We start from the raw sequence: 14,785 nt of genomic DNA, 5'->3' as shown, positions 1-14,785 counted from the left end.
TTTCAAAACTGTACAATGAATGCGTTGAAAAATAATGAATGCAGATGTTAAGGAAATAATAAAGGCTTTGCAAAGAGCAGATAAAACAGTAGATAGATATGTACATTTGCATGCTGGCATATTGGTTCAGAAGGCAAAGAAAAGCTAATTAAGTATATACTAGAGTATTTCTCCAGAAAGTAAATGCTTGATGAAAGCATATGAATAATCACCCAGTCCCCAGGATAAATATAAATGTTATACAGTGCATCTTATTTGTCACAGATACTTAAATGGGAAAAAATAGATAACAAATTCCTACCAGCCATATTTTTTTTTTCCTATTGAACTCCTTTTCCTGATATGTTCTTTGTTTAACAACCAGATGGGTTGAGGCAATCCTGAACGCTGGAGAGGCTAGGGGGCATTATCAGATTACTCTTCTCTTGCACTTGATTTTTATCTCTGAAATTAACAAATAGCTACCTGTCTATTAGTGGGGACTCTGGAAATCCATGGCCTTTCATAAGTACGCACAGCAGAGATGGACGATATATTTGTCTGTCTCAGTTCTTGTCTGGCGTGTTGCTCTCGTTTCTTCTCAGACTGCTCTTTAGTCTGTTCTTGTTTTCTCAGGCAAGCCTAAGAAACAAGCACAACTTTGTCTGAAAAGAGGTTTATGTGAGGGACTTAAAACAGTGCTGGATTTACGTATAAGCTGAACAAGCTATAGCTTAGGGCCCCACTCTCTTGGGCCCCCCCAAAAAAATTAAAGGGGAAAAAACCTGGATGTACATTTACAAAATATGAGATAAAAAACAAATAAAATAAAACCTACATACAGCAATAGTGTATTGTGTTGTGTAAGCTCCTATGATGTAAGGGCCTCATCAAACCTAAATCTGGCCCTGTACTTAAATGATGGTGCACCTAATGAAGTTAGCCTCATCCCTCGTAGCTTTGTGTTTATGTTCTTCATGAAAATGGCAACACGGTGGATAAACGGCCCTACCTGATACTCTGAATCCATCTTGTGCTGCATCTCTCTCAGGTACTGAGCATCACTGATAAACTTCTGTCTTTCTTTTGCTTCGTACATGGCAGTACTTCAGGAAAACCTACAGATAAAACAGACTGTGACAAAGCAGGTGTTGATCTTAGGGCATTCTCTCCCCTTCATAGTCAACATCTGATTACGATGGGATGCAAAAGCAGCTCCCAAACCAGTAAGCTGATGTTATCCTTTAAACTTTTGGAAGCTAGCCACCAGATTCCTATTTAAACCAGAAAGGAAGCCCAACCTAAAATATAGCAATATTGGTAGGGTGTTTAGTGGTATTTTAAGGCTTAGAGATGGAGCGCAAATCAAAACCCATTTAAAAAAAAAATATGAGCTTGCAGTCTTTCACAGATGCATACACACAAAGCAGGGAAAGCACAAGCACATTATTTCCTTATCTGAAAATAGTAATCTTGCTTTTTAAAGAAGTTACAAGGTGAATAATTACAGGATTCAGGTCAGTTCCAGGAATCAGCTCTGGCCTGTAAATCTACAAGCTACAACTTGAGGCCAAAAGACTCAGCAGACACAACCTACGGCATATATATATATATATATATATATATATATATATATGTATATGGGTGACCTTAAAAAAACACCTGTGATTTCCTGAGCCACTATTTAGCTGGTTCCCAATGGGCAGTAAAATCAATTATCTCTAGATCTAAACCTTCATTAATATGTTGATGTCAGGCAGTGGCGTAGCGTGGGGGGTGCAGGGGGGGCGGACCGCACCGGGCGCAACATCTGGGGTTAGGGCAAATCAATGGGTTAGGGGGCGCAAATCCACGGGTTAGGGGGCGCAAATCCACGGGTTAGGGGGCGTAAATTACTTGCCTTGCCCCGGGTGCTGACAACCCACGCTACGCCACTGATGTCAGGTTAGCAAAGGGCCAAACTTAATTTCCTAAATAAGATTGCAAGTCTAATGGCTGTCTGGGCTAACACTTTAAGGAACGGGGTGAACTATCAAGATTAGGGGAGGGGAACCTTTTTTCTCTTGAGGGCCACATTCCCATGGGGAAAATCTGTCCCTTGCATTCAGACTGGTGGTGGGTGGGGCTGCAGCCAAAAGTGGGCAGGATAGCACTTTGCTCTCTGTTTCTGCTACCCCTCCACCCCCTTTGTCTCTGCCACTCCCCTTTCCCTTTCTTTGATGCCAACATGCAACGAGGCCTGCTGCTTGGGAGGAAAGCAATGACAAACCTAGACAGCATCTTAAAAAGCAGAGACATTAAAAAGCTGGACCATAAAGAAGGCTGATCGCCAAAGAATTGATGCTTTTGAATTTATGGTGCTGGAGGAGACTCTTGAGAGTCCCATGGACTGCAAGAAGATCAACCCTATCCATTCTGAAGGAAATCAGCCCTGAGTGCTCACTGGAAGGACAGATCCTGAAGCTGAGCTCCAATACTTTGGCCACTTCATGAGAAGAGAAGACTCCCTGGAAAAGACCCTGATGTTGGGAAAGTCTGAGGGCACAAGGAGGAGGGGACAACAGAGGACGAGATGGTTGGACAGTGTTCTCGAAGCTACGAACATGAGTTTGACCAAACTGCGGGAGGCAGTGGAAGACAGGAGTGCCTGGCATGCTCTGTTCCATGGGGTCACGAAGAGTCGGACACAACTAAACGACTAAACAACAACAAACTCTAGACTGCCCACCAGTGATCAAGATAAAGTGTTTTTAATGTGGCATTTTAAATTGTTGTAATTTGCCTTGCGACCTTAGGGCGAACAGCGGGTAATAAATTAAATTAATAATGATGATGGTGATGATGATAATTAATGATAATAATTATAAATAAATCAGTTTTGCAAGGTAAAATACATTTAGCAAATACTTATCAAAGATCACCCAGAGTGATATCCCAGACAACAGAAGACAGGTAATCTGATTGACTCCATATTCTCTAGGGCATCATTTTGAAAACAGGTAAGGTCAAAAAGGATGCTGCTGTTTGGCTCCAAGCACAACAAACCTTATTTCTTACAATTAGAGTTTGTTTGTTTTTAATATAAAGAAAAATAAATTATTATCTATACTGTGACAAGGGTAGATGCATAAATTATACTATTTAATGCAGTGCTTCCCCCCCCTATAAAAATGTTTAGGGGTACTCCCATTTTCCTACTCATATTGAAATATTGCCCCTCAATAGGGCCAAACTTAGATTCACAAAATGTTTAGGGGTATGCGTACCCCTGCGTACCCCCCCCCCCCGAGAAAAGCACTGGTTTAATGTATCTATCTATGTCACAGCGTAGAAGTATTAAGAGTAACACAGTTAATATAAAACTACTTCTATTCAATTCTGCCAAATAATTTAGACAACTTGTAATTTATCCTCACAGCAAATGCAATGCGGGCAGAGAGAAAGCAATTCTGATTTTTTATTTATTAAAAAATGTAGACTGCCTCCCATTTAAGGAACCCTGAAGCAGTTCACCCAATAAAATTCCAACACTAAAATGTTAAAGATATATAAAAATCAAATAAAGATTAAAATACACAATCTAGCTAAATAAAATCATCATCAAACCATAAGCAATGTCAAGGACGTGCACAATATGTGTTCTTAGCAGTCTTTAGCATCCTACTCTGGCTGCTTCCCATGTAGCAGTGGGAAGAGGGTATTCCAAAAAGAAGGGCTATATCTGTTGCATCTGTGTCACTGCTTACAGAGAAGGCCTGTTTCTAAGTCAGACTAATATACCATTTATAAGAGAGTGAACACAAAAAGTCATTTCATCCTAGGGACTTGCCATTTACCATGGCTGTGATATCCCTTGAATGGTATCAGCAACTATAACACCACCAACATTGTTCATTACACAACTGTTATGCGGCAATTTTTAGTGATGCCTTTAAGTCTCAATAATGCCGCATGAGAACAACATCCAGACACTGGCACCAAGCTAGAGCAAGAATGCTCTCAACTGAATCATCTGTTTACTTAGGAACTTTTTCACAATCTCACAAGCCTTGAATTCCTGGCTTGGGGTAATCTGTGGTGTTTGCAAGGATTCCTGTGGTTCATTGCTAGTCTTAGACTTGTTCAGCTTCAGATCATTTCTACTGCTTCCTTGTCAGCTTTTCCAAGCTGGACACTCTTCATTCCCTAGATTATCAAATTATCGTTTTGTTGGGTTCCTGGACGCATTGGGGATAAAGGCGGCGAATGAGTTGCCCAGGTTGCCTGGATGGCAATTTATCTTGCCACCAAGCGGGTGGTGCTGTGGGTTAAACCATAGAGCCTAGGACTTGCCGATCAGAAAGTCGGCAGTTCGAATCCCCGTGACGGGGTGAGCTCCTGTTGCTCGGTCCCTGCTCCTGCCAACCTAGCAGTTCGAAAGCACGTCAAAGTGCAAGTAGATAAATAGGTACCGCTCCAGCGGGAAGGTAAACGGCGTTTCTGTGCGCTGCTCTGGGTCACCAGAAGCGGTTTAGTCATGCTGGGCCACATGACCCGGAAGCTGTATGCCGGCTCCCTCTGCCAATAAACCGAGATGAGCGCAGCAACCCCAGAGTCGGTCCTGACTGGACCGAATGGTCAGGGGTCCCTTTACCTACCAAGCATATAGGGATCATGTTGAGCAATTTTTACCAACATTTTCAAATCTAAACTGATGGCATAGTGGTAAATCTGTGGGAAAGCCAGAACGAACATAAATTGTGTTCTTAAAGCAATATTTGGATCGTGGCCACAGAGGGCAGTTGTCCTAGTTCAGCTACTTATTTGACATGCAATCCATATTCACCAGCAACTGAAGGGGGAAGCCTTACCAGAATGTAAAGTTCAGCCAACTTTTCTGCAGTCCCAGGTCCCTGGTAATTGTCCCTAATAGGGCTTTTTATGTGGTAGCCCCAGATTGTGGAACTCCCAAGTTTTGTTCACCAGGCACCTGCATTATTATTTTTTAGGGCGCCTTGCAAAATCTACCCTCTTCTCTCTAGCATGGATTGGCAACCAAGAAGTCTCAGGATCAAAACTGGGTCTGAAACCATTCTGAAATGGATCCACATTATTAGTTTCATTTAAAAGTGTATTCGGTTCATCAGCCACCATCAATTTGAATACTATGCCCACCCCCAGGCATATTTGAAACTGTCGTATGATTAACTAGGTCAGTACAGTGGCGTAGCGTAGGGGGTGCAGGGGGGGCCGGCCGCACTGGGCGCAACATCTGGGGGGGGGCGCGCTCGCCGCCTCCGGAGTCGCCGAAGAGCCTCAGGCGCAGGCTGTAGCAGAGCCCCATGTCTCGCGGAACCGACGAGCTGTGCGCGCATCCGGGCTGAAGGCGTCCGGCAGGCAGCGGCTCTCAGTGCTCGCCCGGTCCCCACGCGTCAGGGCCGCAGAGGGCGCGCCAGGCAGCCCCTCCTCACAGCCCCGCCGCCGCTGCTGCTGCTGCTGAGCCATGTTGCATTTTCCTCGCCTCTCTGCCCTCCTCCTCCTCCGGGCAAGCGGCGTCGTTTGGGCGGCAGCGCCAGCGGCAACTCGCCTCAGATCACCTGACACGGACCCGCCGCCATGGCTACCTTACCGTAAATACCCCAGCCCAGGCAGCAGCAAGAAGAAGCTGGCAGCGGCGTCAGGTTAGGGGTTAGGGGGCGCAAATTACTTGCCTTGCCCTGGGTGCTGACAACCCACACTACGCCGCTGGGTCAGTAGGGTTTTCTAAAATGTGTTTGCCTTTGTCAAAGAAGGGGAAAGACCTTCTCTGACAAAGATGCTCTTTCTACCATGCAAATAAGGCTAGCCAAAGTCCATTGACTTACTATTCGTTAGCCAACAAGGGCAAGAGTCAAGAGGGCGTATTATGGCTCAGACTTCTTCAAGCACATGTCTGCCTAAGAAGATAAAAAGCAGACCTTCCTGTATGTTTCATAATCCCTGCCTTAAGTTTGAACTGACATTTACATAGCTCAGGCTAAGTGACTGGAAGTGCTGAAAATACAGCCATACTGTGACAAGGCCTTTGAGACCAAAGAACAAATATCAAATTGCATCCCCCAGTTTCCATAAATGTCAGCTGATGAATGCTAAGGTAAATCCATGTCTGGTATAATTAACTCTTTATTTTGTTGGTAAAAAGGGTGGCTATTTAGTAAATAACAGAAAAACATACAGGGATATAGAAGTAATGATTTTGGTTACTTTTTGTTGTTAGGTGTACTAATGTAATATAATGTGCTGAAGGTATTTTTTCCTAGTTTTTACTTAACTTTAATTAACATTAACACATATTTGTAAGGTCTTTGCTTATTTAAAATGAAACAAAGGGAAAAATGAAAAATAAAACCCTGTCTGGCATTATTTTGAAATGAAACATTAGCTCATTGGCAAGAAACATTCAGATTGACAAAGAGTTCAGAACTAAAATAACTGCCATGTCTGAGACTCCTGTTTAGGTAAAGTGATCTTAAGATATTCCTTTATTAACGGAAACTCAAACGATTAGGTGTTATAAAATGTACTTTTGTGTACATGACCCAGTAAACAAAAATACACGTGAAAGCAGGTTTCTCCACATAGAACTGGAACAAAAACTTAATAGCACATGTACAATCCTATGACTTTACTCCTTGAGTTACCCATGTAGTATTCCATGGGATTCCATATGGTAACCTATGAACAATTGCAGGGCAATCCTATATATGCTACTCATATGTAAGTTCCGGAGTTCAACGATGCTCCTTCCCTGGAAAGTGGGTATAGTATTGCAGCAGTTAGTCACTGTTTCTCGGTAGTGTACAACCTTCTGCTGATCTCATGCTTCTCTAAGCCAGAGCCACAATGCTGTGATACTAAGATAATTTAGAAATGAAAAATGTTTCACCAAAAATATTTCCTCCACTTCAAGCAACTATGGAAAAGGAAACCATCGATCCATTCTCCTGCACCTTATTTCAGTTCCACGCAATAAGGGTCATAGTTTATTAATGGATGCTGGAACCTTTCCAACTCGTTAATTGTTCCAATTTGCTTTTCTGTGCTCCTTAATCCAGTAGTTTTCAACCAGTGCGCCGTGACACCCTGTGGTGCCTTGAATGAGGGTCGGGGTGCAGAGGGCAACACTGGCCTCTGTCCCTCTTTCCTTCCTTCTATCCTCTGATGCCCTCTCGCATCTCTGCCTCCCAAAGGCTTGCACAGCTGTTTGTTGCAGCAGCCCTAGCTACAAGCTTCCCAGGCGCATGGTGCCTCAGGGGCTGGCCAGGGGTTGCTTCCCAGGCCCCCGTGGGGCAGAGTGAGGAGGCACCTTTATTTGGGGCAGGGGGTGCAGCTCAGAGACCAGGGGCAGCAGCTGCGGCTGCCCAGAGGACTCCCAAGGAGAAGGGAGAAGAGAGGAGGTTGAGGGAACACTCTACAAGGGAGGGTTCGAAAAGGGGTGAGGGGCTGCCGGCTCTGCAGGCAAGGGGTGACATAACTGGGCTCCTGAACCCCACAGGGTTGCCAGAAAAAGAATTTAGTTGGTCAAGGGAGCCTTGGACCCAAAATGGTTGAAAACCTCTGCCTTACTCTAAAGCACTCACGCTCAGGATCACTGCAGCTGCTGTTGCCCTCTCATTGCGGCGCTCTACTGTGCAGAATTGTTTCTCTGGAGGCAGGTTTGCCACACTATGTACAACAAAAGGAAAGGGAGGAGGGAGAAGGAGAGGGAAACAGAGAGGGGAGGAAAGGGCATGGGAAGAAAATTAAAGACGATTATATAAGAGAGAAGGCAGATGGGGCGTTTAAGTCAACCAGGTACTATGGTTCTCTGAAGTCTAAACATTCTGTTTCCCTTGGCTCTTCCAGTGACTTAACAATATTCCGAGAACTATGACATGTCACAGGTGGAAACAACTCCCCTAACAGATATTTCTGTCCAGAGTTACTAAACTGAGCAGGATGCTCAGTAAACACTGCTATAAGTCGGCCCTAGAGATTACAGCAATGAATAATGCCATGAGAAAAAGACATACATTTTGCATCATAAAAATGTGGCTATAACATGCAGAATAAGCACACCAAGAACTAGATAAAATTCAAGTTTATAAAGTTTGGAAATTGAGAATATTTGGATAGCATATCTTGAGCCCAAGGAATTTAATGATCATAGGTGCTATCCATTTGGTAAGTCAATGCCGGCTCAATTAATACAAGTTTGTAGATACAGAATAGTTCACCCCTGGTTGCTGTATTGAAAGGTAATGGCCAGAGTTGTCACTAAATTAGTTGCAAAACTACTTTCAATGAGATAGAAATAACTCAGAAAATGAGATTTTAACAAGAACTTTACTAGTACAGAAAGACATTCTGGCAGCCATGGGTAGCAGAATTTATGGTACAGTGGAGAGGATTTGGGGTCACTAAGTTTGCCAAAGAAGCAGAAGATGCAAGTCTCTCTTTAACCCTGCATACAACTGAGGCTGGGAGGAGAGGCTCTTGGACAGACTGAGGGATGCTTCTAGAGAGACGCTTATTGTGGAACCAGCACTGTTCATGAACACCTAACCCCCTCTCCCCTTTAACCAAGTTTCACCTTTCCCAAGGAAAACATAGTTTGTTAAAAAGCTGTTGCGAGCTACCCTTTTGCAACATCTCCGGGACCCAATCGTGATATGAAACATCCTAAGTGGGGACACCTAGGCATATTAGAAGGCGAACCGCTGATTGTGCTCATATTTTACAGAACAGAGTTGCAGGGAGAGCCTGGGGTAGGGAGGAAGAGGGTGTCCAAGCTTCTTAGAAGATGGGAAGGCGAGTCCGTCCTGTGCCCCCCCCCCAAATTGGGAAGGGGATTGAGTTTCCCTCACATATATAAAAATGGCTGCGTAAAAAACATTTTATATAATATAGGGGAAATGTGTAATTTGGACCAGAGGCTGCTCCCCAGCAGGGTGTATCATATGTGTGTGTGTGTGTGCACGCCTGTGTCTTTCTCTGTGTGTGCCTGTGTCTGTTTGTGTGTGTGTGTGTGTCTGTCTGTGTGCATGTGCGTCTGTGTGTGTGTCTGTGTGTGTGTGTGTGTCTGTGTGTGTGCCTGTCTGTGAGTGTGTGTCTGTGTCCGTCTGTGTCTTTATATGTGTGTGCGTCTGTGTCTGTCTGTGTGTCTGGAGTGTGCCTGTCTGTGAGTGTGTGTTTGTGCGTGTCTGTGTCCGTCTGTGTCTTTATGTGTGTGTGCGTCTGTGTGTGCCTGTCTGTGAGTGTGTGTCTGTGTCCATCTGTGTCTTTATGTGTGTGTGTGTGCCTGTGTGTTTCTGTCTGTGAGTGTGTGTCTGTGCGTGTCTGTGTCCGTCTGTCTTTATGTGTGTGTGTGCGCACGTCTGTGTGTGTGCCGGTCTGTGTCTGTGTCTTTGTGTGTGTGTGTGTGTGCGCGCGCGCCTGTGTCTGTTTCTGTGTGTGTGCGCGCGCGTTTGTATGTGTGTCTCTGTGTGTCTCTCTCTGTGTGTGGTGCACCTGCTTGTGCCCACCTGTGCCTGGGTCTTCTTCCCTCTGCAAAAAGGGGAGCCACCACCAACATGGCCGCGGGGAGAAAAGACCTCCCCCTCAGCCGCCTCCCCAGAGGAGGAAGAGGTCGGGTTAAACCCGGGCGCCCCGCCCCCACTCCCCGCATTGGGAGGGGGAGAGAGCCCTTCCCTCCTTGCAGGGAGGCGGGGGGGGGAGGCAGAGTCAGTGTCTCCAATGGACGGGAATGGGGACGAAGATTTCCCGCGTTCGCCCCGCAAACGGGCTGACGAAGGGGCGCTTGGAATTAATGTGGGGGTGTCGGTCAACCCCCCCCGCCCCACCCTAAGGGAGCCCCTCCTTCCCTCCCTCCCTCCCCCCCTCACCTTTCCTTTCCCCCGCTGCCTCCCTCACGCGCGCTCGCGCTCTCCACCCTCCCAAAGCGCCGGCGGGCAGCGTCTCTCCCGTTTCCCTAGCAACCTCCACGGTTCCTGTTGGGAGGGGGCGGGGAGGAGTGCGCGCGCACTCAGGCGCGCTCCATCCCGGCGTCAATACGTGAAAGCAGCACAGAGAGCTAGGAAAAATAAGAGAGCGGCGAGTCTGTCTGATAGGACTGCCGAGTTCACGTGGCATAAACATGATTCTTATTCTTATTCAGGCCTCCCATGTGAAAACTGCCGTAACTATAATGCTGTTACCATTATGACACGTACCTGGGAAGAAATCCCCGCTGAACTCTGTGGGACGATATTTCTAGACGCGTGTAGGGATACTCTGTAATAAACCAGTGGAATAATATAAGTTTTTGGCTTGGGTGTGATGGGGCAGCGGTGTGTCTGTCTGAAAACAATGTTTATTATTTGTTGGTCTGTGGTAAATTCATATACCGCTCTTCATCTGTGCACCATAGGGAGGTCTAAAGAATAGAAAAACAAAAATACATAAACATACAATAACTCCCAAATCCACCCCACACAGAGAGAGAGCTTAAAAGGCCGTAAAGGTAAAGGGACCCCGGTCTATTAGGTCCAGTCGCAGATGACTCTGGGGTTGCAGCGCTCATCTCGCTTTACAGGCCGAGTGAGCCGGCGTTTGTCCGCAGACAGTTTTCCGGGTCATGTGGCCAGCATGACTAAGCCGCTTCTGGCGAACCAGAGCAGCGCACGGAAACGCCGTTTACCTTCCCGCGAGAGCGGTACCTATTTATCTACTTGCACTTTGACATGCTTTCAAACTGCTAGGGTGGCAGGAGCTGGGACAGAGCAACGGGTGCTCACACCGTCGCGGTGATTTGAACCGCCGACCTTCTGACCGGCAAGTCCTAGGCTCTGTGATTTAACCCACAGCACCACCCACGTCCCTTTGCTAAGTTTTTATGTTGTGTTAAATGTAATGTTCTTTTCTGTGTTTATGTCTGTGTGTTATAAGAGAAAATCAGTAATTTTTTTGGAAAAAAGAAAAGAAAAGGAAAAGAAAAGAAAAAAGGGAGCTGTTTCACAAACTGATCCCAGTCTGTGAGAGTATTACAAGCCTGAACTGCCGTGTTTATCTACTTGCACTTTGACATGCTTTCGAACTGCTAGGTTGGCAGGAGCAGGGGCCGAGCAATGGGAGCTCACCCCGCCGTGGTGATTTGAACCGCCGACCTTCTGACCGGCAAGTTCTAGGCTCTGTGGTTTAACCCACAGCACCACTCACATCATAAAAGGCCATAGATTGTGTAATTAGCCAAAGGCCTTGGGAGAAGAGGGATGTTTTCGCCCAGCACTTACAGATATGTAATCAAGGCACCAGGTGAGCATCCCTGGGGAGAGCACCCCACAAGCAGGGAGCCACTACAGAAAAGGCCCTGCTCTTGTGTTGCCACCCTCTGACTCTCTCCCGGAGGGGGCACGGTGTCTCAGTGTCTTCATTATGTAAACTACTAATCTGTCAACATAATATTATATTATACCTTGTAATTGTCGTTCACATCTGTCGGTCTTGAGAGACAGTGGGAGCGAGTGCGCCATCGGGGGTGAAGTCAAACCATTGGAGAGTTACAACGCCTGCTGCAGCTGCAGAAACCAACACAAAAGAGACATGTTTTATTGCAGCTGTGGCAAATGAAAGCATCTGGTTGCACTGATGCAGATGTAATGTGGCGTTTCTCTCTTGGTGTTCCTCCCAGTTGTCATGTCTCCTGAGTTCACTGCTGTGGGTACACAACCTGATTGTTTCCAGGCAATGTGGTGGTCATCTGCAAAGGATTCCCACACAGCAGGGTTGATGTGGACAGCCTTCATGTCACGTTTATAGAAAACTTTGTAATGCAGTGTCCATATATTATATATACACTGTTGGCATCGTTGCAGGAATGACATAATCCTGGGCATCCTGGTAGATGGGTGCTAGACGAATAGTCGTCACCTGTTGATAGCAGAACATTCAAAATTAGATAGCATTCCTATCCTAGACAATGCTTTTGAATTATGGTGCTGGAGGAGACTCGAGAGAGTCCCATGCACTGCAAGAAGATCAAACCGATCCATTCTGAAGGAAATCAGCCCTGAGTGCTCACTGGAAGGACAGATCCTGAAGCTGAGGCTCCAATACTTTGGCCACCTCATGAGAAGAGAAGACTCCCTGGAAAAGACCCTGATGTTGGGAAAGATGGAGGGCACAAGGAGAAGGGGACGACAGAGGACGAGATGGTTGGACAGTGTTCTTGAAGCTACCAGCATGAGTTTGACCAAACTGCGGAAGGCAGTGGAAGACAGGAGTGCCTGGCATGCTCTGGTCCATGGGGTCACGAAGAGTCGGACACGACTAAACGACTAAACAACAACAACAACATCCTAGACAAAGAAGTGTGATTGCACCAGGAACTTGTAAATATTACTACAGTATTGTCTTACTTGATGGGTGTAAAGCGGAGCTCAGGCAAGGGTAGGGGGCAAGCCCTGGTACTCAGGTTACTGCCACATAGCCCTCCCCTTGTGTGATCTAACTATGATGTAGTTGTGATGTTGTTTTATGGGTGTTACTGGTAATTTTGGAAACAGATAAAAGTTTGAACCCTCCTTTGTTCTGGACTTATCCCTGCTTCTCCCATGTGGTGGGTGGAAGTGCTGTTGCAGCAGTCTTGTTGAATAAAGATCAAGCCTACTGGCTGCTGTTTTGCTCCTATGTTCTTGGCTAGTGTCTTTGTAATCCAAAGTGAGCCCAAGGATTTTCCTACAACAGCATCCCTCTGTCTAAAAATACAGTGGAGTATACCTCCAGGGGTGAAGTCGAACCATTGTGTTAGCAGTACCAAAGTGGCGTCCTTGGGCGCCAGCCTGGGCAGTGCGTATGGAGGTCCTGGGCTGCCCAGGCGACAAGACCGCACTCTCGGCCTCACCAATGTGGTTCAAAGGACAGCAGAGCAATACATTTGGCACCAGCTTGGCTGAAGGAGTTGACAAAAGGTGAAATATACTCGGAGTCGAGAGTGTATTTCATGCTCTTTATTCAGCTCATAGTGGTGAGGAGGAATGAATGTTCCCCCAAAGTATCTGCTTTATATACATTATTTACACTATGGGTTGCCCGTGATTGGCTAATTGAGGGATTCTCCTGTAGGCCAATCAGGTTGTGTATTCACTTCCATCTGGAGCTGGATTGGGTGGCTCCTGCGGACCAATCATACTGCTGCATTGTTCTAGGACCAATCAGACTGCTGCATTCTGAATCCTATTGTTCTAGGACCAATCAGACTGCTGCATTCTGAATCCTATTGTTCTAGGACCAATCAGACTGCTGCATTTTGGATCCTATTCAACTCAGTACATAACAGAAGGAGACGTACAAGGCGCCATCCAAGTGTCTTAGAGACTCCACTCTGGATTTGTGTAGAGTTTGCTCTTTAGCCTTTTTTTTCTGACAAGGATTTTCCTCCAAGGCAGTGGAGGTTTAGGATAAGAGTTTTGGGGGTTAGGGGAGATGTAGCACCTCTGAAGGGGGAAACATCCTGTTCCTTTTGCGGACGTTTGACCACCTTTGGTCTCTACCGTGCACTCAGCTCTCACCTGTCAGCATATAGGGTTGCCATATTTCAAAAAGTAAAAACCAGGAAACCTTGAAAGTTATTGAGTTTTTTTGAAGGAATGCCGAAAACCCTGATTTTTCAATTTACGTCCCTAAGATCCAGGACAAAGCACTGCCTTTCAGAAATTTCCCCCGGAATTCAATTCTGCCTTTGAAATCCTGGTAATGAATGGCAGCCCTAGCATACAACAGTAGCCAAACCCCCAAGAAGGGCTTTGACAAATGACTAATAAGTTGATAAATGACCTTCAAATGTCAAATAAAAATAAATAAAATAAATAAGTATTTAACGGTATTTTGTGTGTGTGTGTATATATATTTGCTGCCAGTTGCATGAAGACCTTCAGGTGACAAGCGACTAATAAGCTTAATAAGTAAATAAAATAAATAAAATCTTGATGGTATTTTGTGTGTGTGTGTGTGTGTGCTGCAAGTCGCACGGAGACTTTGGGAAGGTGAAAACAAAACAAAAAAATTTCTTCCAGTAGCACCTTAAAGACCAACTAAGTTGGTCTTTAAGGTGCTACTGGAAGAAAAAAATTTTTTTTGTTTTGACTATGGCAGACCAACACGGCTACCTATCTGTTTGGGAAGGTGAGCAACCAATAAGTTTAATAAATAAGTAACTAAAACAAAGTATTTGATTCTGCTTCTGTTTTCATCCTGGGCGCTCACGGTGCTCCTTAAAACCCCGTCTTTCTCCATTGCTTTCTATGGGCCTCCAAGCGCGGCGGGGTTGGATAGCCTGCTGAATATTGTCTCTCTTTTTTAACTCTCCGTTTCGTATTACTCTAACCTTTTTCTATCTCTGTGGCAGGATGCGCCGGGGGGCGGGGCTTGCTCCGGAGGGCGGGGCCTCAGGAGCTGCGCGCGGTGCGTCAGGTAGGAGCGATGAGCCAATCAGAGAGCTGGGCGGAGACAGCGCCGCGGGGGCGGGGGGAAGAGGAGCGAGCGAGCTGGGAGTGAAGAGGAGAATCTTGGAGGGGAAGCATCGCATTTTGATTGCTGCTCGAAGGCTTGCAGCGCGCACGTTTGCGCAAGTTAGCAGTCGTCGTCATCTCTACGCAGCCAGGGACCGATGTGCAACTCAAGTGCAGAAATATAGAATGCAGAACGAATTCATATATCTCACCTGGGATTATTAGGTGGGAAGGATGGGATGAGAAACCAAACTTCCGGAGAACCCCTTTTCTGCTACGCATAGCCAACCCCCCGCTGAGTTAACACTTTAAAATAAATTTGC

At 45.9% G+C, this 14,785-nt stretch overlaps 1 protein-coding gene across 2 annotated transcripts in view; it reads right to left on the bottom strand.

Moving 5' to 3' along the window:
- Positions 1-9,914, bottom strand: part of MARCHF10 (membrane associated ring-CH-type finger 10) — a 29,755-nt gene extending 19,841 nt beyond the window's left edge. Inside the window, exons 1-4 of one of the 2 annotated variants that reach the window (XM_083582757.1) lie at positions 9,861-9,914; positions 7,578-7,662; positions 992-1,097; positions 466-621 (exon numbers count right to left, since the gene is read on the bottom strand). In XM_083582757.1, coding sequence (XP_083438883.1) covers positions 466-621; positions 992-1,078 — 243 coding nt within the window. In that variant the 5' untranslated portion in view covers positions 1,079-1,097; positions 7,578-7,662; positions 9,861-9,914. Of the gene's footprint in view, positions 1-465; positions 622-991; positions 1,098-7,563; positions 7,791-9,860 lie in introns of those variants that run through there. The other variant, XM_083582758.1, reaches the window with a different exon arrangement.
- Between the last annotated feature and the right edge of the window lie 4,871 nt (positions 9,915-14,785).

This window comes from Podarcis filfolensis, assembly GCF_964270895.1.
Source record: "Podarcis filfolensis genome assembly, chromosome: 13".
NCBI classification, from domain to species: Eukaryota; Metazoa; Chordata; class Lepidosauria; order Squamata; family Lacertidae; genus Podarcis; species Podarcis filfolensis.
Note: the sequence above shows the minus strand (reverse complement) of the source record. Positions and strands in the feature narration are given on the sequence as shown.